At 32.7% G+C, this 16,634-nt stretch overlaps 1 protein-coding gene across 1 annotated transcript; it reads right to left on the bottom strand.

Annotated features, from left to right (window-relative positions):
• Window positions 1-9,922: 9,922 nt before the first annotated feature.
• LOC134683988 (GTPase IMAP family member 4-like) lies at window positions 9,923-16,041 on the bottom strand. The gene is made up of 3 exons (XM_063543292.1): window positions 15,977-16,041; window positions 13,417-13,454; window positions 9,923-11,240 (listed from the first exon to the last, which is right to left on the bottom strand). Exon 3 carries the CDS (start codon window positions 11,209-11,211, stop codon window positions 10,441-10,443), a length of 771 nt encoding a protein of 256 aa, XP_063399362.1. The 5' UTR covers window positions 11,212-11,240; window positions 13,417-13,454; window positions 15,977-16,041; the 3' UTR covers window positions 9,923-10,440.
• Window positions 16,042-16,634: the final 593 nt, after the last annotated feature.

Below are 16,634 nucleotides of genomic sequence, written 5' to 3'. Positions count from 1 at the left end.
GGAAAACCCAAAAAGTTATTGAAATTTATTAGAATCCCTTTAAAATTCAGACAAAAAACAGAAAAATCATCAAATATAACAAGCACGGAGTGGGATGAAATTTTTAAAGATCTAAACAAAAAACAAGTAACTCCTTCTCCTTATATAATAGAATTTTTACGTAATTTAGAAAATGCTAAAATGTTTACTGAGTTAGATATACTAATCACAGATAAAGAAATTTCTGATGCAATTCATACTTTGAGGAATAATAATTAATGTGTCCCTGACAGTATCTCAAATGAAATGATAAAAAACAGTCAAAGTTTTCTAATTAAAAGTTTAAATCATGTTTTTAATAAAAAAACATACTTTCAACTGGAAACTATCCTCAGATATGGGCTAATGGTTTTATAACTTCCTTATTTCAAAATGGTCCAAAGGATGATCCATCAAATTATCGTGGACTAACTGTGACTAGTTGTCTCAGTAATGTATTTACAAAAATTCTTACTAAAAGATTAGAAAAAATTGAATTAAAAGAAATATCAATTGTCCTGTGCAAATTGGTTTCTGCAAAGGCAAGCGTACTTTAGAGTATATGTTTGTCATGCAATGTCTTATTGATAAATATACTCAAACAGGTTCAAAACATTTGTACAGTATACCTGCTTTATTGATTTCAAAAAAGCCTTTGATAGAGTTCTGCATGAAGGCTTATTGTATAAATTAAGAAAACTTGGTGATCTATTTTATAATGTTGTTAAAAATATATATATAGTAAAACTTTATTGTCAGTGAATTTCAAAATTGACCCTAATCATGTAACTGACACTTTTTCATATTTTATAGGAGTGAGACACTAGTGTGGATCTAGCCGGCGTTAATATGCATGAGGCAAGCCCTCAATAATATTCATGAGATGAAAACCGCGTTCGATGAAATGTTTTGGGTAGTTATTAGATTGTGACAATAAAATAGCATTTTGCTGTTAATATCCAATATGGTTATGCTATTTATAGCAATATAAAGTAATTAAGAAATATTAAGTCAATAGGTGTCTTCTGCAAGGTCCGCGTCATTTAAAATGAAAGTAAATGAAAAGTTTAATTGCCTCAGTACACACCAAACAAAACAAAAACAATTCATTAAAATTTTGTTATTATTATATCAATGTAAACTATAATAATTAAAAAAAATATATATATAGAGGAATTAAAGGGAATTAATTGTAATATGGACATTCCGTATTCTGTTCGTTGTCTACAAATACAAATGTATACTCCAATCATAAAACTAAAATATACAATACATACGATAGTATCATCCATTTAAAAAGATCAGAAAAAAACCAACATAGTTAATTGAAGGAATAAAAAAAAAGAAAAAAAATAGAAACTGTCAATCACTATTTCAATGATATAATTCTTCAAAATTATGGAGATCAATCAGAGTCTTTAATCTAAATATTACTATTCCATATTATTGCCTCAAAAATTTCCCATAGGTCGTATGGCCTAGACCCGTACGAGTTAGTCAGGAAAGGATAAGGGGGTACCCTGGTATATCACAAATTCGAAAATAGACTATTGCTGGCTGGCCAAACGAAGAGATTTCCACGTGGGCAATGATACCAGAGGAAGAGGTACTTATTGCCTTTAAAATGGCCAATAGCACTTGGACCCTCGACCCGAACGAGTTTGTCAGTAGACGGTTAAAAGGGGGGATATGGTATCCCGGTAAACTACGAATTCGAACTGAACTATTGCCGGCGGCCAAACTAAGAGATTCTCCACATCGATCATAGAGGTTGGTATTACCTCTAAAATGGCTCATAACACTTATGCCCTAGACCCGTACGAGTTAGTCAAGAAAGAATAAGAGGGGGGTACCCTGGTGAATAAAAAAATCGAAAATAAACTATTGCCGGCTGGCCAAACAAAGAGATTCTCCCCTTGGGCAATGATACCAGAGTAAGAGGTACTTATTGCCTTTGAAATGGCCCATAGCACTTATTGCCTAGACCCGTACGAGTATGTCAGTAGAAGGTTAAAAAAAGGGATATGGTATCCCGGTATACAACGAATTCGAACTGAACTATTGCCGGCTGGTCAAAATAATAGATTCTCCACATCAACCATTATACCAGAGGTAGAGGTTGGTATTGCCTTTAAAATGGCCTATAGCACTTATGGTCTAGACCCGTAAGAGTTAGTCAGGAAAGGATAAGAGGGTACCCTGGTATATCACAAATTCGAAAATGAACTATTGCCGGCTGGCCAAACGAAGAAATTATCCACGTAGGCAATGATACCAGAGGAAGAGGTACTTATTACCTTTAAAATGGTTCATGGCACTTATACCCTAGACCCGTACGCGTTTGTCAGTAGAGGGTTACAAGGGGGATATGGTATCCCGGTTTCAACGAATTCGAACTAAACTATTGCCGGCTGGCCAAACTAAGAAATTCTCCACATCGACCATTATACCAGAGGTAGAGGTTGGTATTGCCTCTAAAATGGCCCATAGCACTTATGCCCTACCAATACGAGTTAGTCAGGAAAGGATAAGGAGGTACCAAGGAATATCACAAATTTAAAAATGAACTATTGCCGGCCGGCCAAACGAAGAGATTCTCCACGTTGGAAATGATACAACAGGAAGAGGTACTTATTGTCTTTAAAATTGTCCAGAGGACTTGTAACCTAGACCAGTATGAATTTGTCAATAGAGGGTTAAAAGGGGGATATGGTATCCCGGTTTACAGCGAATCAGAACTGAACTTTTGCCGACAGGCCAAACTAAGAAATTCTCCACATCGACCATTATACCAGAGGTAGAGGTTGGTATTACCTCTGAAATGATTCATAGCACTTATGCCCTAGACCCGTACGAGTTAGTCAGGATAGGAAAAGGGGGAACCCTGGTATGGCAAATTCGAAAATTAACTATTGCCGGCTGGCCAATCGAATAGATTCTCCCTGTGGGAAATGATACAAGAGGTAGAGGTTGATTTTGCCTCTAAAATGGTCAATAGCACTTATGCCCTAGAACCGTACGAGTTAGTCAGGAAAGGATAAGAGGGGGATATGGTATCCCGGTTTTCAACAAATTCGAACTATTGCCGGCTGGCCAAACTTAGAGATTTTCCACATCGATCATTATACCAGAGATAGAGGATGGTATTGCCTCTAAAATGGCTTATAGCACGTATGCCCTAGACCCGTACGAGTTAGTCAGGAAATGATAAGGGGGTACCCTGGTATATCACAAATTTGAAAATGAACTATTGCCGGCTGGCCAAACGAAGAGATTTTCCACGTATCCAATGATACCAGAGGAAGAAGTACGTATTGCCTTTAAAATGGCCCATAGCACTTATACCCTCGACCCGTACGTATTGTCAGTAGAGGGTTAAAAGGGGGGATATGGTATCCCGGTTTACAACGAATTCGGACTGAACTATTTCCGGCTGGCCAAACTAAGAGATTCTCCACATCGACCATTATACCAGAGGTAGAGGTTGGTATTGCCTCTAAAATGGCCCATAACACTTATGCCCTAGACCCGTACGAGTTAGTCAGGAAAGGATAAGGAGAATACCCTGGTACATGTATATCACAAATTTGAAAATAAACTAACTGTAGAATAGAATAAGTGGTTTAGAGGATAACTTAAAGCCAAAGCAAAATGTTAACTGACCAGCACCAACAAAAAACGAAAAAAAACCAGTGTCTTTACATTTTGAAATAAAGTTGAATTTCAAAATAAAATAATGATATTTTATGTCCGCCTGTTAAAATTTAACCGGAAGTAATGATTTTTAAGACATATGTCTTATTTATTTTATCCATTAACAGCATCAAAGAAAGGTTCCTGAACAATTTAATGATAGTAGCAATATGTCAAAACATGTTTCAATTACCGTCCCTAAAAAATTAGCTTATTTTAGTACAATGTCCGCAATGTTGGATTATACCGAAAGTAACATTTAATCCATATAATATATCAAAAAGAAGTACATCACAAAGGTTTGTACCAAATATTATTATAGCAGAATGATAAAACCCGCTTTTCATACACTAGCCTCTGATATTTGGATGATTTAAGTATGATGTCGGCCAATTTGAATTTTTACTTGAAGTGAGACATTTTTTTTTCAAATGCCTCCTTTTCTGAAATAAAAGAGTAATAGCTGAAGAATGTCTATGCCATATTTTATTCCTATAGCAGGATTTGCACATTTTTTTAAAAAGCGTTCGTATTTGTTTCTGGTACATCCGATCATCGAATCAGCTATATTTCGGTTTATTTTTAAAATCTATACGATGCTTTTTTTTTATCTAGTTTCCTAATGAAAATAATATTAAAAGAGACGATAAATACCTTACAGCTTCCTTTACCGCCGATGCTGAAATGTTTAATGTTAGCGTCTTTGACCTACTTTATCTTTTTATTCGGATACTTGCGGTTATCTTCCCCAGGTTCAACGGGAACATTAGAATGATCTAGAATCATAGAACCCAGATGGAACCAAGAAAAAAGGTTGCTATAACCCGAATGTTGAACCAGTTACCATGGTTTTGAACCAAAGAACTAGGGTTCAGAACCAAAATACCCAGATGGAACCAAGGTTTAGAACCAGAGTGCACGGATAGAACCTATTTGCATTTTGAATTCTCTTGGCTTTTTATACCTTCAACGTATTTTCCAAAATCATTTATTTGTTTAGTATATTTATATATGACTTAATAAAAACTTATATACCTATATGGAGTTATTTTCTTTCAGAACGTCAGGTCATTCTTTTTAAGAATCAACCCGGGCGATACCATGTTTCAATGGTATATGCTCCAAGGCATAAAATAATGACCTGTGTAAGGTCATTATTTTTCTTGATTAACATGCAATCTATGATATACTTTAAAATTTTATTCGTCTAATAGTTTTTTGGTGCCGATTTGGATATTTATTTTCTAAAGTTCAACCGATGATAGATGTAAAAGAAACCGTCATTGTAGACGCGCAATTTAATTTTAGAAACAAATAACGTGAAGTTTTGTTGCTTTGTCGCTATAATAAAGAAACATTATCATATAGGTCAGATGAATTTTATTGTAGACTTTCATAAAATAAATCCAGATTTAACATATTCGTGTGTAAGATTTTGAAAATCTGATTGAGTCAAACTGAATAAGTTGATTGCTTAACGTCCAGTGGCAAATATTTCATGCATGTTCAGAACGATACACACTGAAAAGGAAATCACACTGTGACCTACATGTATTTATATTCGTCTTCGTGTCAGTTCGTAACTTTTTAAAATTTATGTTTACCTTTTACTCTATCAAATGATCAACAAATAAAATAATCTTATATTCTATTGAATCACACGAAAGGGTCGGTGCGTAGGGTATATAATTTTATCCTGATTATCTTTTAATAAAATGTATTGCTGTTCGAAAGACAATCTCTCTGAATTTTTCATTCGATTCAAGTAAAATGGTTAAATAAATAACAACTTTTCCGCGATAGAAATAACATAACAAAACGAAGGAAAAAAACACATACCCCTCCCCCTTTTACATAAGCTAAGTGATACAATAAGTAACTTACAATGTGTCTTGTATTTGTCATACACCGTTATCGGATGGTAACAATACATGTGTGTCTTACTTCATGCAGTTACAGTAATATTTTTATTGTGTATGGATAACAATTTTTAAAAGGTTTATATCTAAATTATTTAGTGAGTTTATTTCACATTTTAAATGAGCCGCAGGGCGTTTTAAACCTGAACGCATTAGAAAGGAATATCCCACTTTAGTATTGTCGGTAAAAAAGAATACTTAATTTTACAAATCTTTATAAAATTAATATTTATGACGGTATATAAGTCAGATAAAGCATATTTTAAGGTTTTTCTTGTCGTAGAACACACCTCGGGGTGTCAGGATTGTTCAAAGAAAGACCTCCCTCCGGTCGGTTCTTTCATTTGATCAATCCTGTCACCCCTCGGTGTGTTCTACGACAAGAAAAACCTTAAAATATGCATTATCTATAACATAATAGTTTGCGTCATCATATAGTGCTTGTCTTTTAAAAAATACCATTTACGTTAAACTATCATATGCTATTCACAGGTATTCGAGAATTTACAACAGTAAAACTAATTATAACGATTGGTGTCTGCCTAGCTTCAAAAACAATACAGTGTATTTCTATTCTAATGCAAAACAAGTATATTATTCGATTCCAATCATTATGTAAGTGTAAAATTTTCATTAAAGAAAATTCTTTGAAGAAATTTTATCGTCTTTGGTCCATAAAATTTAGGCAGCGTCAGTGGTAAGGCTTCTTTTGCCGCTTCACAATGTGATAACCTTTGATAAAAAAGAAGATATATAGGTGCTACATGTGAGTTTTATTATTATTGTAGAAATTACTTGTCAACACGTTCCGCAATTCAAAATGTCGGCTTCCTTAGTTCCTTAGACAAGGAGATAAAAGATTTTACGCTAAATTTCATCCAATGAGAAAAAATTGATACAAAATAATTGCATTTGAATTGAGTTTATTGATCATAAACCAGCTGGGAAAGTTTGTTTTCTTTTTAGATAAACTGCATTAACCCTCCTGCTGCCGGAATAAGACATGTGTCTACACCGAATGTGGCAAAGGGACACATTTGTCAGGGTTTTGATTAATGCTGTTATATTTTATTTATTTTGCACACAAAATGCGAAACTGAAAAGCAACTGGCAGCAAGACAAATTTCTCTAAAAAGAATAAACTCAAATGTAATACAATTATACTTAATCTATCTTGTCATGATAGCAGAAGGATAAATTGTTCTAACAATAGAACAACTTTTCCAGAAAAAGTGTGATACCAATTATCGAACGATTTACAATCCGTTACACTTCCCATCGTAAAAATCGAGAAAAACTCATTGATTTTTATGCAAAACGTTAAAGATTACCAGTAATGTCAAGTACCTGCCACTGTTCTACGGCTAAACGTGACATGCAGCACCATTTTGATGGCGTCATTCGGAAAAACGTTACAATTTTGAAAGTAAAAAAAACAACATTAGTTTGTTATTCAATTCAATCATGGGCACTAATTTCACTAAGTTTATTAAATAAATAAAGGCATACACAATTTATTTTTGGAGTATAGTTTGTGTTTCAATGTGCACGTAACCTCTAAACAAAGTGTTTTCTTCCCCGAAAATTCAATACATGTATATAGGAGCTATTATGTTTTTTTATGTAGTCTTTTAAGATGGTTTGAGGCTTCTGCTAAAAAAAGACGAATGAAAAAAAATGAAGTTTGGGAATGCAAGCGGTAAACGACAAAAAAATCGTTATGTTGCCGAACGGGTTAACGTCATATGGCAAACTTTTTTACCGTTATTCGGCTTGAAGGTACACCCATAACTGCTCACATAAAATATCTTACAACAGATCGAAATAAGTAAAATGACAAAAATACCGAACTCAAAGAAAAATCCATAACAGAAAGTCTGCAATCTAATGTCAAAATCAAAAGCTCTCACATCAAAAGAATGAAAACTAAATGACATATTTCTGACTTGGTACAAGGATGTTCTTAGAATATTTCCTAGCATTACACAAACAAACTCACTATTTGTTTGTACCTGTCCTAAGTCGGAAACCTGATGTTCTTTGGTGGTTGTTTATTGATGTGTGTCTTGTTTCTCTGCTTTATATGGATATGACTGTTTGGTTTTACATTAGGCATGTCTTATGCCGTGTTGCTTATTGCTTTTGGTAATTGTGTCTCAATTTTTGATACCTTAAACACCAGGTTATCTTTTTTCTTACAGTTGGTATATGGTCATTGGAATTATTATGAATATGGTCTCCATGTATGTCTACTGTCTGATCCCTATTTCATTGCCATAGATAATTAATATGTTTTTCTGCTGTACCCATATATTGACAATTTTTATCATGTCTATTTAGTTCACGCATCGTTATAAATATAACGGAATTTGATGAGACTGTCGAACAAAGTGAGAGATTTAGCGCTATAAAACCAGGTTTGATCCACCATTTTCTATATTTAAAAATGTCTGTACCAAGTCAGGAATAAGACAGTTTTTGTTCATACATTTTTTATGTGCTTTATCATTTGATTTTGCTATGTCATTAAGGACTTTCAGATTTAATTTCCTCTGACATGTCTGAATTCAGTATTTTTGTGATTTTACTTTAGTCACGAAATTTACATGATTATACATGTATGTTGACATCAGAATCTCTAGAAATGATTTGCTATAAATTCAACACCAAAGTATCAAAATCAGAAAATATGATAACAAACATCAAATTGTTTGTCTCTAATATTTTATTAACTGTGCATTTGTATTCAGATATCGCAGATCAAATTTATTCGTTCATTGTGTAATCATACGTTTTTTGATTGAGTTAAGTCTGCCAATTGATATTTTATCGTATGTTTGTCTATGTTTTTCTATGTTGTGATGTTATGCTATTGTTTCAGAAAAAATTAAAACGTTTAATCCCGCTGCAAATGTTTGCACCTGTCCTAAGTCAGGAATATGATGTACAGTAGTTGTCGTTTGTTTATGTAATATATACGTGTTTCTCGTTTTCTCGTATTGTTTATATAGATTAGACCGTTGGTTTTCCCGTTTGAATGGTTTTACACTAGTAATGTTGGGGTCCTTTATAGCTTGTTGTTCGGTGTGAGCCAAGGCTCCGTGTTGAAGGCCGTACTTTAACCTATAATGGTTTACTTTTTAAATTGTTATTTGGATGGAGAGTTGTCTCATTGGCACTCACACCACATCTTCTTATATTTTATCAAGATTTAACACGGAAAGTATTGCAGCAAGATTGATTTCAGTATGATGAAGACATAAGCTTTCAATCAGTTGAAATGCAGTCTGGAGCTGGTGTTTCCATTGCTGTGAGTATTATTCTGTTATTGTGATATTTTTTTTTTAAAAGCTGCATGTCAGTAACTGCCAGTACACGTAGTCCACTGTTATTTTTTGCTTATCGTTGTCATTTTGTTTAGTGTCTTCTGTTTCCTGTTCTAACATTTGACTCTTACTACTTTTAAAATGAGTTTTACAGTGTGTTTTGCTTGGTGTTTGTTTATTCGACATTGGCTATAGGTTTAGGGGGTTGAGATATCACAAAAAATGATCAAACCTGCATTTTGCACAAGTCTTAATTTATGAACCTCTAATTGCAAGTCTAGTGTGTGTTTTTTTATTAATTTTTTTTCATATTTATGTTTCGAAATATAGCCTGATGTCTATTTCGCTAAACAAGTATACAAAATGTGTAGGAGCTAGATAGCCTTGGTCTGTTTTTTTTCTGTACTTTGGTCAGATTATTGTGTCTTTGGATCTTTATCCTTTCCTTTCTATTACCCATTTTACACAAACCTTATATAATTTCATAATGATTGATAATGTTCGTATCATACCTATGAAGAGCTGGCATTTTAATGTGATGGATAATTTCAATAATCCTATAAATGCAGTGTAGTACTGTAATAGAAATATTCTCGAAAGTGAAGTACCGTAATAGAAAATCCAGGACATTGTAATTGGCTCGATGATGTAGTTCTTTAATAGAAATCTATTCATTTTGGCGACAAGGAACGGTACATATGATATACTATGTTCGACTAGAATCATTTTTGTTTTAATAGGTTAATTTCAGACATCCTAAGAATCCTTCTATCTCAAAATAGACTCATTCAAGACCCGGCAAATATTTGTTTTCTGTTTATCAATTCTTATTGTAAAACTAACTTACCGTATGGACATTGTTTTATTCAAGAATAAATCATATTGACCAGGCCGGTAAGTAGCATCAGACACAAATAAAAATTGAAATTCATTAATCCAAATAATTATTGACATGAAAACTAATTATTTTAGAACGGCATTTAGTTTCATATAAATATTCATTATTTTTATATCGAGCGTCAACAAAATCTCATCTGTAATAAACCATAAAGAAAACAGTTTTATTTTCTTCTTAGAGAATAGAGCACCTGTCACCTCCTCCTTCTCCTCCTCCAGTGTAAATTATTGGCGTAGAAAATGTTTCCAGTTGTCTTTGATGGCTCGCTTCGCGATTCCTTAATTGCCGTGCGTGCTGCTTATTCATATCCTGTATCTGTTGTGTAAATCGTCGCTCGCTTTCTCTTTGTTCCTTTCGTTGTGCTTCTCTACTCTCGTTATCTCTTTTAATTTGTACTTGTAGTTGTTCTGCTTGTTTTCTTTCCAAATCATGTATTTGTCTTTCTAGTTTTTCTTCTTGTTCTTTATTTCGTTTTATTTCAGTTTCCTTACAATTTTTTAGTTCAGTTTGTAACACAATAATCTGGTCTCTTGTCTGTGCTTCGCGAGACTCTACTGTTTGCTTTTCAGACTCGATTTGTTTTATTTCATTGGAAAGCTTTTCCATTTCCCCATTCACCATTGTAATCTTTTTTATCAAATTCAGCTTGTAGATGTTGTACTTTTCTTTGTTCCTCATCTTTCAACTTTAGCTTAACTTCATCTTCACGTCTTTGCAATGTATTTTTGGCTTCTTCATACATTTCATTTGTGTAGCAAAAACCATTATTGTTTTGCACCATCTCATCAATTTTTTCTATCAAATCTTTCACTTGCAGTTCTTGGCGTGAATCGGAAAGAGTATTATTAAAAGGGATATACCTGTTGTGACAAAGTTCGAGAATTTCTTTAAGGGACTTAGGACAATTTCGGATATACTCTTTGATGTCTTGATCATTAAATTCAAGCTCATCTGCTCTTGTGAAAACAACAAATAGGTGATCGTAAATGCACTCTCCAAAATGATTTGCAAAATGTTTAACAGTATCGTGTTCTTCCTGTGTAAATCGGCCAACGTTGACCGTTAGCAAGATAGCATGTGGTCCTGGTGCAGACATTGCTATGCATTTTACAATCTCCTTTGTACAAAATGTAACCTGCTCATTTGTCATTCCTGTATCATATAGTCCTGGAGTGTCAACAATCGCAATTTTGCGTTCGAACCTGGTGTTCATTTCCAGTTGGCATTCGGTTGTTATGGAAGAACCGCTTAGTGTAGATTTGAATTTACGTGTGCCCAATATTGTATTTCCAGTAGCGCTTTTGCCTGTTCCAGTTTTACCAATTACTACGATTCGCAATTCGGTTTTGTCAATCATTTCACCTATTATGGGGTATTCACTTGTATCTAGAATAAAAAGGTAATCTAAAGCTTGTTTATTGTGTGCTCTTAAATATTATAAAATTATGATTCATACATGTATATTGTAGTTCAAAACTGTTATTTCCTTTCATTCTAAATAACAAAAAAGGCACAAAGTATGACGCATAAGATGTATTCTTTCAGTTGCATTATATTTGAGATAGCTGTATCTTAATTTGAAATGATTTTTTCAACTTAATTTAATAAAAACACAAGATAAAAGCTTTATTTGACTCATCTAAATTATCGATAAATTGCCATATCGCAGTGAGGATTTTACGTCGTGAAGACAATTTCCCCATTACGCCATACACTTTTTTTCAAACTTGAAACCAAATAAATCTCATCATTAAGGTACGTACTTGACCGTAATATTTTCAAAGTTTTTTTTAACGCTATGCATAGATAAATGGCTCCATGGTGCTGATTGTGATATGACACTAGATGTCAAACGCTGAACAATCTGGACAAATATGGACACTACATTCAAGCTTGATACAGATCTTAACTTCAATTTTGATTGAGTAATTGACACATTAAAGGTTTCTGACACAGAATATATGTGGTCGAAGAACTTAAAGATCATATTTTTACTTATAATGGGTCAATATTCATGATATTCAAAATATATTGATACAAGATCAGATACGGCGTTACTTAGAAACTCAATTGTCTAATCGTGATGAGATGAAAAAAATGTTTGATTTTGGACCTTTTGAGTCTCAATGTAGACCAACTTTACATCCGTTTCATCAATAAAGAATCTGATTATAAGGTGTGGTTCATCATACAAAAATTAACATATATTCTATTTGTGTAGCCCATTTTAGACATATTCTAGTTTACCAAACATGTAATCAATGTATTTCTTATTTGACAATATTTGCTAGGTTTTAAACTGGTTTCACTTTGTCGTTACATTTTTCTTTAGCATTCTAAAAATATATATATATACATAGAATAGCAAGCAAACCGAATACGAAAGTATACAAAATATTATAAATTCTTCAGAACTGTTCTCCATTAAAAGTACGGTTCTAAATTTATTTTAATTTTACTTACGGAAACGCAGTTAAACCACTTAGAATGTTTTAAGTAAAAATACAAAATGTTCAAACAAAATTGTTATAACAATTGAAGATGTGTTTGTAGATGATTACAATATGTTGGTTTTTTTTGGAACTGCATTGAAATTACTGTAGAGTTAATAAACAACGTGCAATATCCTATTACTGGTCATATATTTCTAGCATAAATTATACAGTGGAATATGATTCAAATTGATAGGATACTACCTGTATTACTTTAATACACGCGAATTCAGGAATAAAGTTTATTTTTAAACAAATCATCAACAGTGTACCAAGATGAAAATTACATAAAAGTGATTTAATGTGTAGTATTTTCAAATGCTTTTCGTCAAATTTTGAGAAGTTATGTGATTTTCAAAAGTGTATAATGAATGATTATACGAGTATATGACAGATATTTTCAATTTTGAGTTCAACCAAAAGTATTCCATTGATACAAAACAGCTATATCAAAAAGGGTTGTAAAAGTGTCGTCCTTGCGTACGTTTTAGAATGATCTTCGGTTAACACCACAATAGATTTACATAAAGAAGCATTCTATACTTAACTGAGATTGCGTCACAGGACCTTTGTTATATTTTTACCGTCGAGAAGAAAAACAATACAACGTAAAAACAAACTAAGGATTAATCCAACTGGAAATATATGTGTGGTTCAAGCCAACACTAGTATTAAACCTTAACCCTAGATTCTTGAAAATAAGTTTATAACGATCCAATTTTATGTAAAGTGAGTTTCAATAATTGTATCCACAGAATTCTGACAACTAAATGTCAATTAGAAGCATGTTCTACGGCTAAACATGTAACATTCCCGTAAAAGGATGCAACAAAATTTACTGAATTAACCAAAAACCGTTTAACAATAGAAAAATGTTGAATTACCGGTAAGAGCAAGTATAACACTGGAGTCAGATTCGGTTCACACACATTTTTTTGTCTTTAGAGATTTACTGTCTCATCAAATGTTTAAAAAGTGAAGAATTTTTTTTTCATAATGTAATTGAAAACACATACATTTTTGTTTTGCCTTAATTAACTGTTTTTTTTTCAGATAAAAGTTATAATTACCACTTGAAAACGTATTCTCTTGAGATGATGACTCCAATCTATTTTGTACAAGAGAAAATGTATGATACTATTAGTACAATGTGTTTGTAAAAATGAAAACAAACTATTATAAACTTACTGCATCCGAAGAGTTTTTCTAGACTTTCCTTAATCGGAAACACCCAAAGGCAAGTATTTGAAGGTCACGGATGCACCAGAATCGCAAAAGTTGCATAACAAGAAAGGACCTTGAAAATAATCTTATTGATCTCAAGTCAACCTCGCAAAAGACATTGTCATATTGTTTTCGTATACAAGTTTCTCTAATTATTCGTCAATTTATCCCTTTCTGTACCCGTTGTATAAAAAAAAATTAATCAACGTGTGGTTAGTTTGATCTCAGTTCTTCATTGGTTTAAATCCGATTATGACGTCGAATTTTCTTGATTTCCTCTGAATTTCCAATTGTGACGTCACATAGAAAGAACACATCTTTTGCAGATCAGTCACAAAGAAGAAATAACTTTGCCTGCGTATTGTTTAAAATTCATTAAAGAAACAAATTCTACCACCAAAGCTCGTGTATTACGATATTTATCCATTCTCGACAGTTAAATTTTAAATTTTAAAACGCTCGGACAAGCCTCGGGTTTTAAATTTGAAAATTTAACTGTCTCGAGTGGATAAATATCGTAATATCGATGCAGTGGTAGAATCTATACTTATCGCTAAGGCAGTTTAAGGTGTCTTGGATGACCAACGGATAAATTAAAATAGACAAAAATGAAATAAAACAAGAATGTGTCAACAAAACAAAGATGATCCACTCGCACTATCAATGTTTTATGTTATCGTGAAATTGAAAACTAAACTTTATTTGGGCATTACAATTAGAAAGGTCATACCATAGGGAACATGTTTACTAAGTTTCAAGTTGATTGGACGTCAGAGTTATACAAAAACTACCTTGACAAAAAACTTTAACCTAAAGTAGACAGACGGACGAACGGACGAACAGATGAAAGGAGGAACGGACAAACAGACGAACGGACGGGAGAACCAGAAACAATATTAAAAGGGTGAAAGAAAGAGGAATTTAACTTCAAGTTGATGTTACAAAAGCGATTAAAGTATTGCGTATTTGCCTCCAATCTACGGTGCAGATTCGATATAAGTTCTTTTTTGTGTTCTGCAATAGTACACTCAATATGACATTGGCGCATTGTGAAAGATTTGAATTTGAATTAAGCATGTATTTACATGTTTTCAGGGACAATACGTTTATCTATGTGTGTGAAACAACTTTTCCTGTTACAAAAGAAAAATATTGAAAGGGGCACTAATTACAAGATAAATAAACAATTTGAATCATGATTTATTTTGGTTTATTAATAAAAGTCAAATAATAAAACAATAAAGGAGGAACGAAAGATACCAGAGAGACAATCAGACTCATGGATTTAAAATAAACTGATAACGCCATGGCTAAAAATAGAACACAATACACCACATAGAAAACTGCATACTACGCAATACGACACCCACCAACAAATTGGGGTGATCGCGGGTGCTCCGGGAGGATAAAAAGATCCTGCTCTACATGTGACACTCGTCGTGTTTCATATTTCAATAAAAATCCGGTAAATAGTCCAATAGGTTATGTCATGACATTCATGATTGGGGAAGGGTTTTTGAAGGAATGGACTTGTTAATTTGTCATAAATAATAATTTGATTTTCTCCGGCAGTATGATTACATTTCGACAAATTTAGTTAAAAAATTGATCATGAATTATGCACTTGCAAGTGTTATAAATCAATGCTATAATTTTCATAAAAAAAGTCTTGAAATAATTGCATAATGAATACGATAACGATGCAATTGCTTAAATGATGTTTCAATATGCGTTTCTCTCTTTAAAACATTGTTTGGTCGATAAGTTTTTTCTAACTTTTCAAAGACATTGCAATTATAAACCTGGGATTTAAGTGTCATAAATATCATGCAAGAATTGTATAAATGAGAGCACTAACGAAACAATCTTCATTAACATTTTTTTTTCAAAGAGGTCTTATTCTTTTAAAACAACTAATCGGCACTCTTACAGAACTCGTCTAAGGCATTGCAAATATAAACTATGAAAAAAAAAATTCTGACAAGAGTTATTTAAATCATAGCACTAACAAGATCGGACGAACAGACGTACACATGCACAGACATTGGGACACACGTAGAGTCGAATGGACGGACGCACCACAATTCAATACCCCTCAACGCGTATTATGCACGTAGTTGATATTAATTGGCAACTAATACAGATACGCATTTATCAAGTAAAACAAAAACACATTTATAGTTTGTGTTATTTGTACAGGGTTCAAAATACCGTACTTCGATTGACTAGGACAACGACAACATGCACTTTTTTTAGTTAATTTTTGCCAAAAAAAATTGACCATTACATTTCTTTAATTTTTTTGGCTTCATACAATTAAAGTAAAAGGAGATATTTGTTAAAAAATCAACAATGATAATATATTTAAAGATGGAACATATGCCCTAAAATGTAAACGTTACATACTCTGTAGTGGATCTTTGCTTTTCCGATGTCACGTTGCCACCATCTTCTACAATAACTGTGTCGACAGTACTGAAAAGTAAGTTACATAAAAACAATGTTGCTTTACTTAACTATAAATGTTAATTATATACTATGAGGTCATGCCAGATCCACTCAATTGACAGCTGCTATTAACTTCTTTTAACAGCTATAATACATTATGTAATGTATAGGGAATTTAAATGGCAAATGCAACGATTAAGTCCAGGTACTGTGTTATTGCATACGATTTTGTAAAGAATATTTGTTATAAGAAATACAACACACCCTTTCTAGAGATACCGTGTTGTTGTTACCATGGCCAGATCAAGCTATTTGATAAAGAATATTTATCTTACATTTACAAAGTAAAAAAATAAAAGGTAGTTCATACGGGCATATTGTATATATCAAACTGTTAATAGAATGATATACATGTCAATTGAAATTTTACATTACATACATTTGCTGTATTAAAAAGTTGATGTTTAACACTATTACGTTTAAAAAAATCAATAAATCCCTAAACTGCAAATTTTTCATTTAAGTGGTTATTGCATTTAACCCTCGATATATTGTATATTTACACTTGTGTTTCAGAAATTAAAAAGTTTGACGTCATAATTAAAAAGTGTTGATT

Source organism: Mytilus trossulus, chromosome 9 (genome assembly GCF_036588685.1).
Source record: "Mytilus trossulus isolate FHL-02 chromosome 9, PNRI_Mtr1.1.1.hap1, whole genome shotgun sequence".
Taxonomy (NCBI): domain Eukaryota; kingdom Metazoa; phylum Mollusca; class Bivalvia; order Mytilida; family Mytilidae; genus Mytilus; species Mytilus trossulus.
Note: the sequence above shows the minus strand (reverse complement) of the source record. Positions and strands in the feature narration are given on the sequence as shown.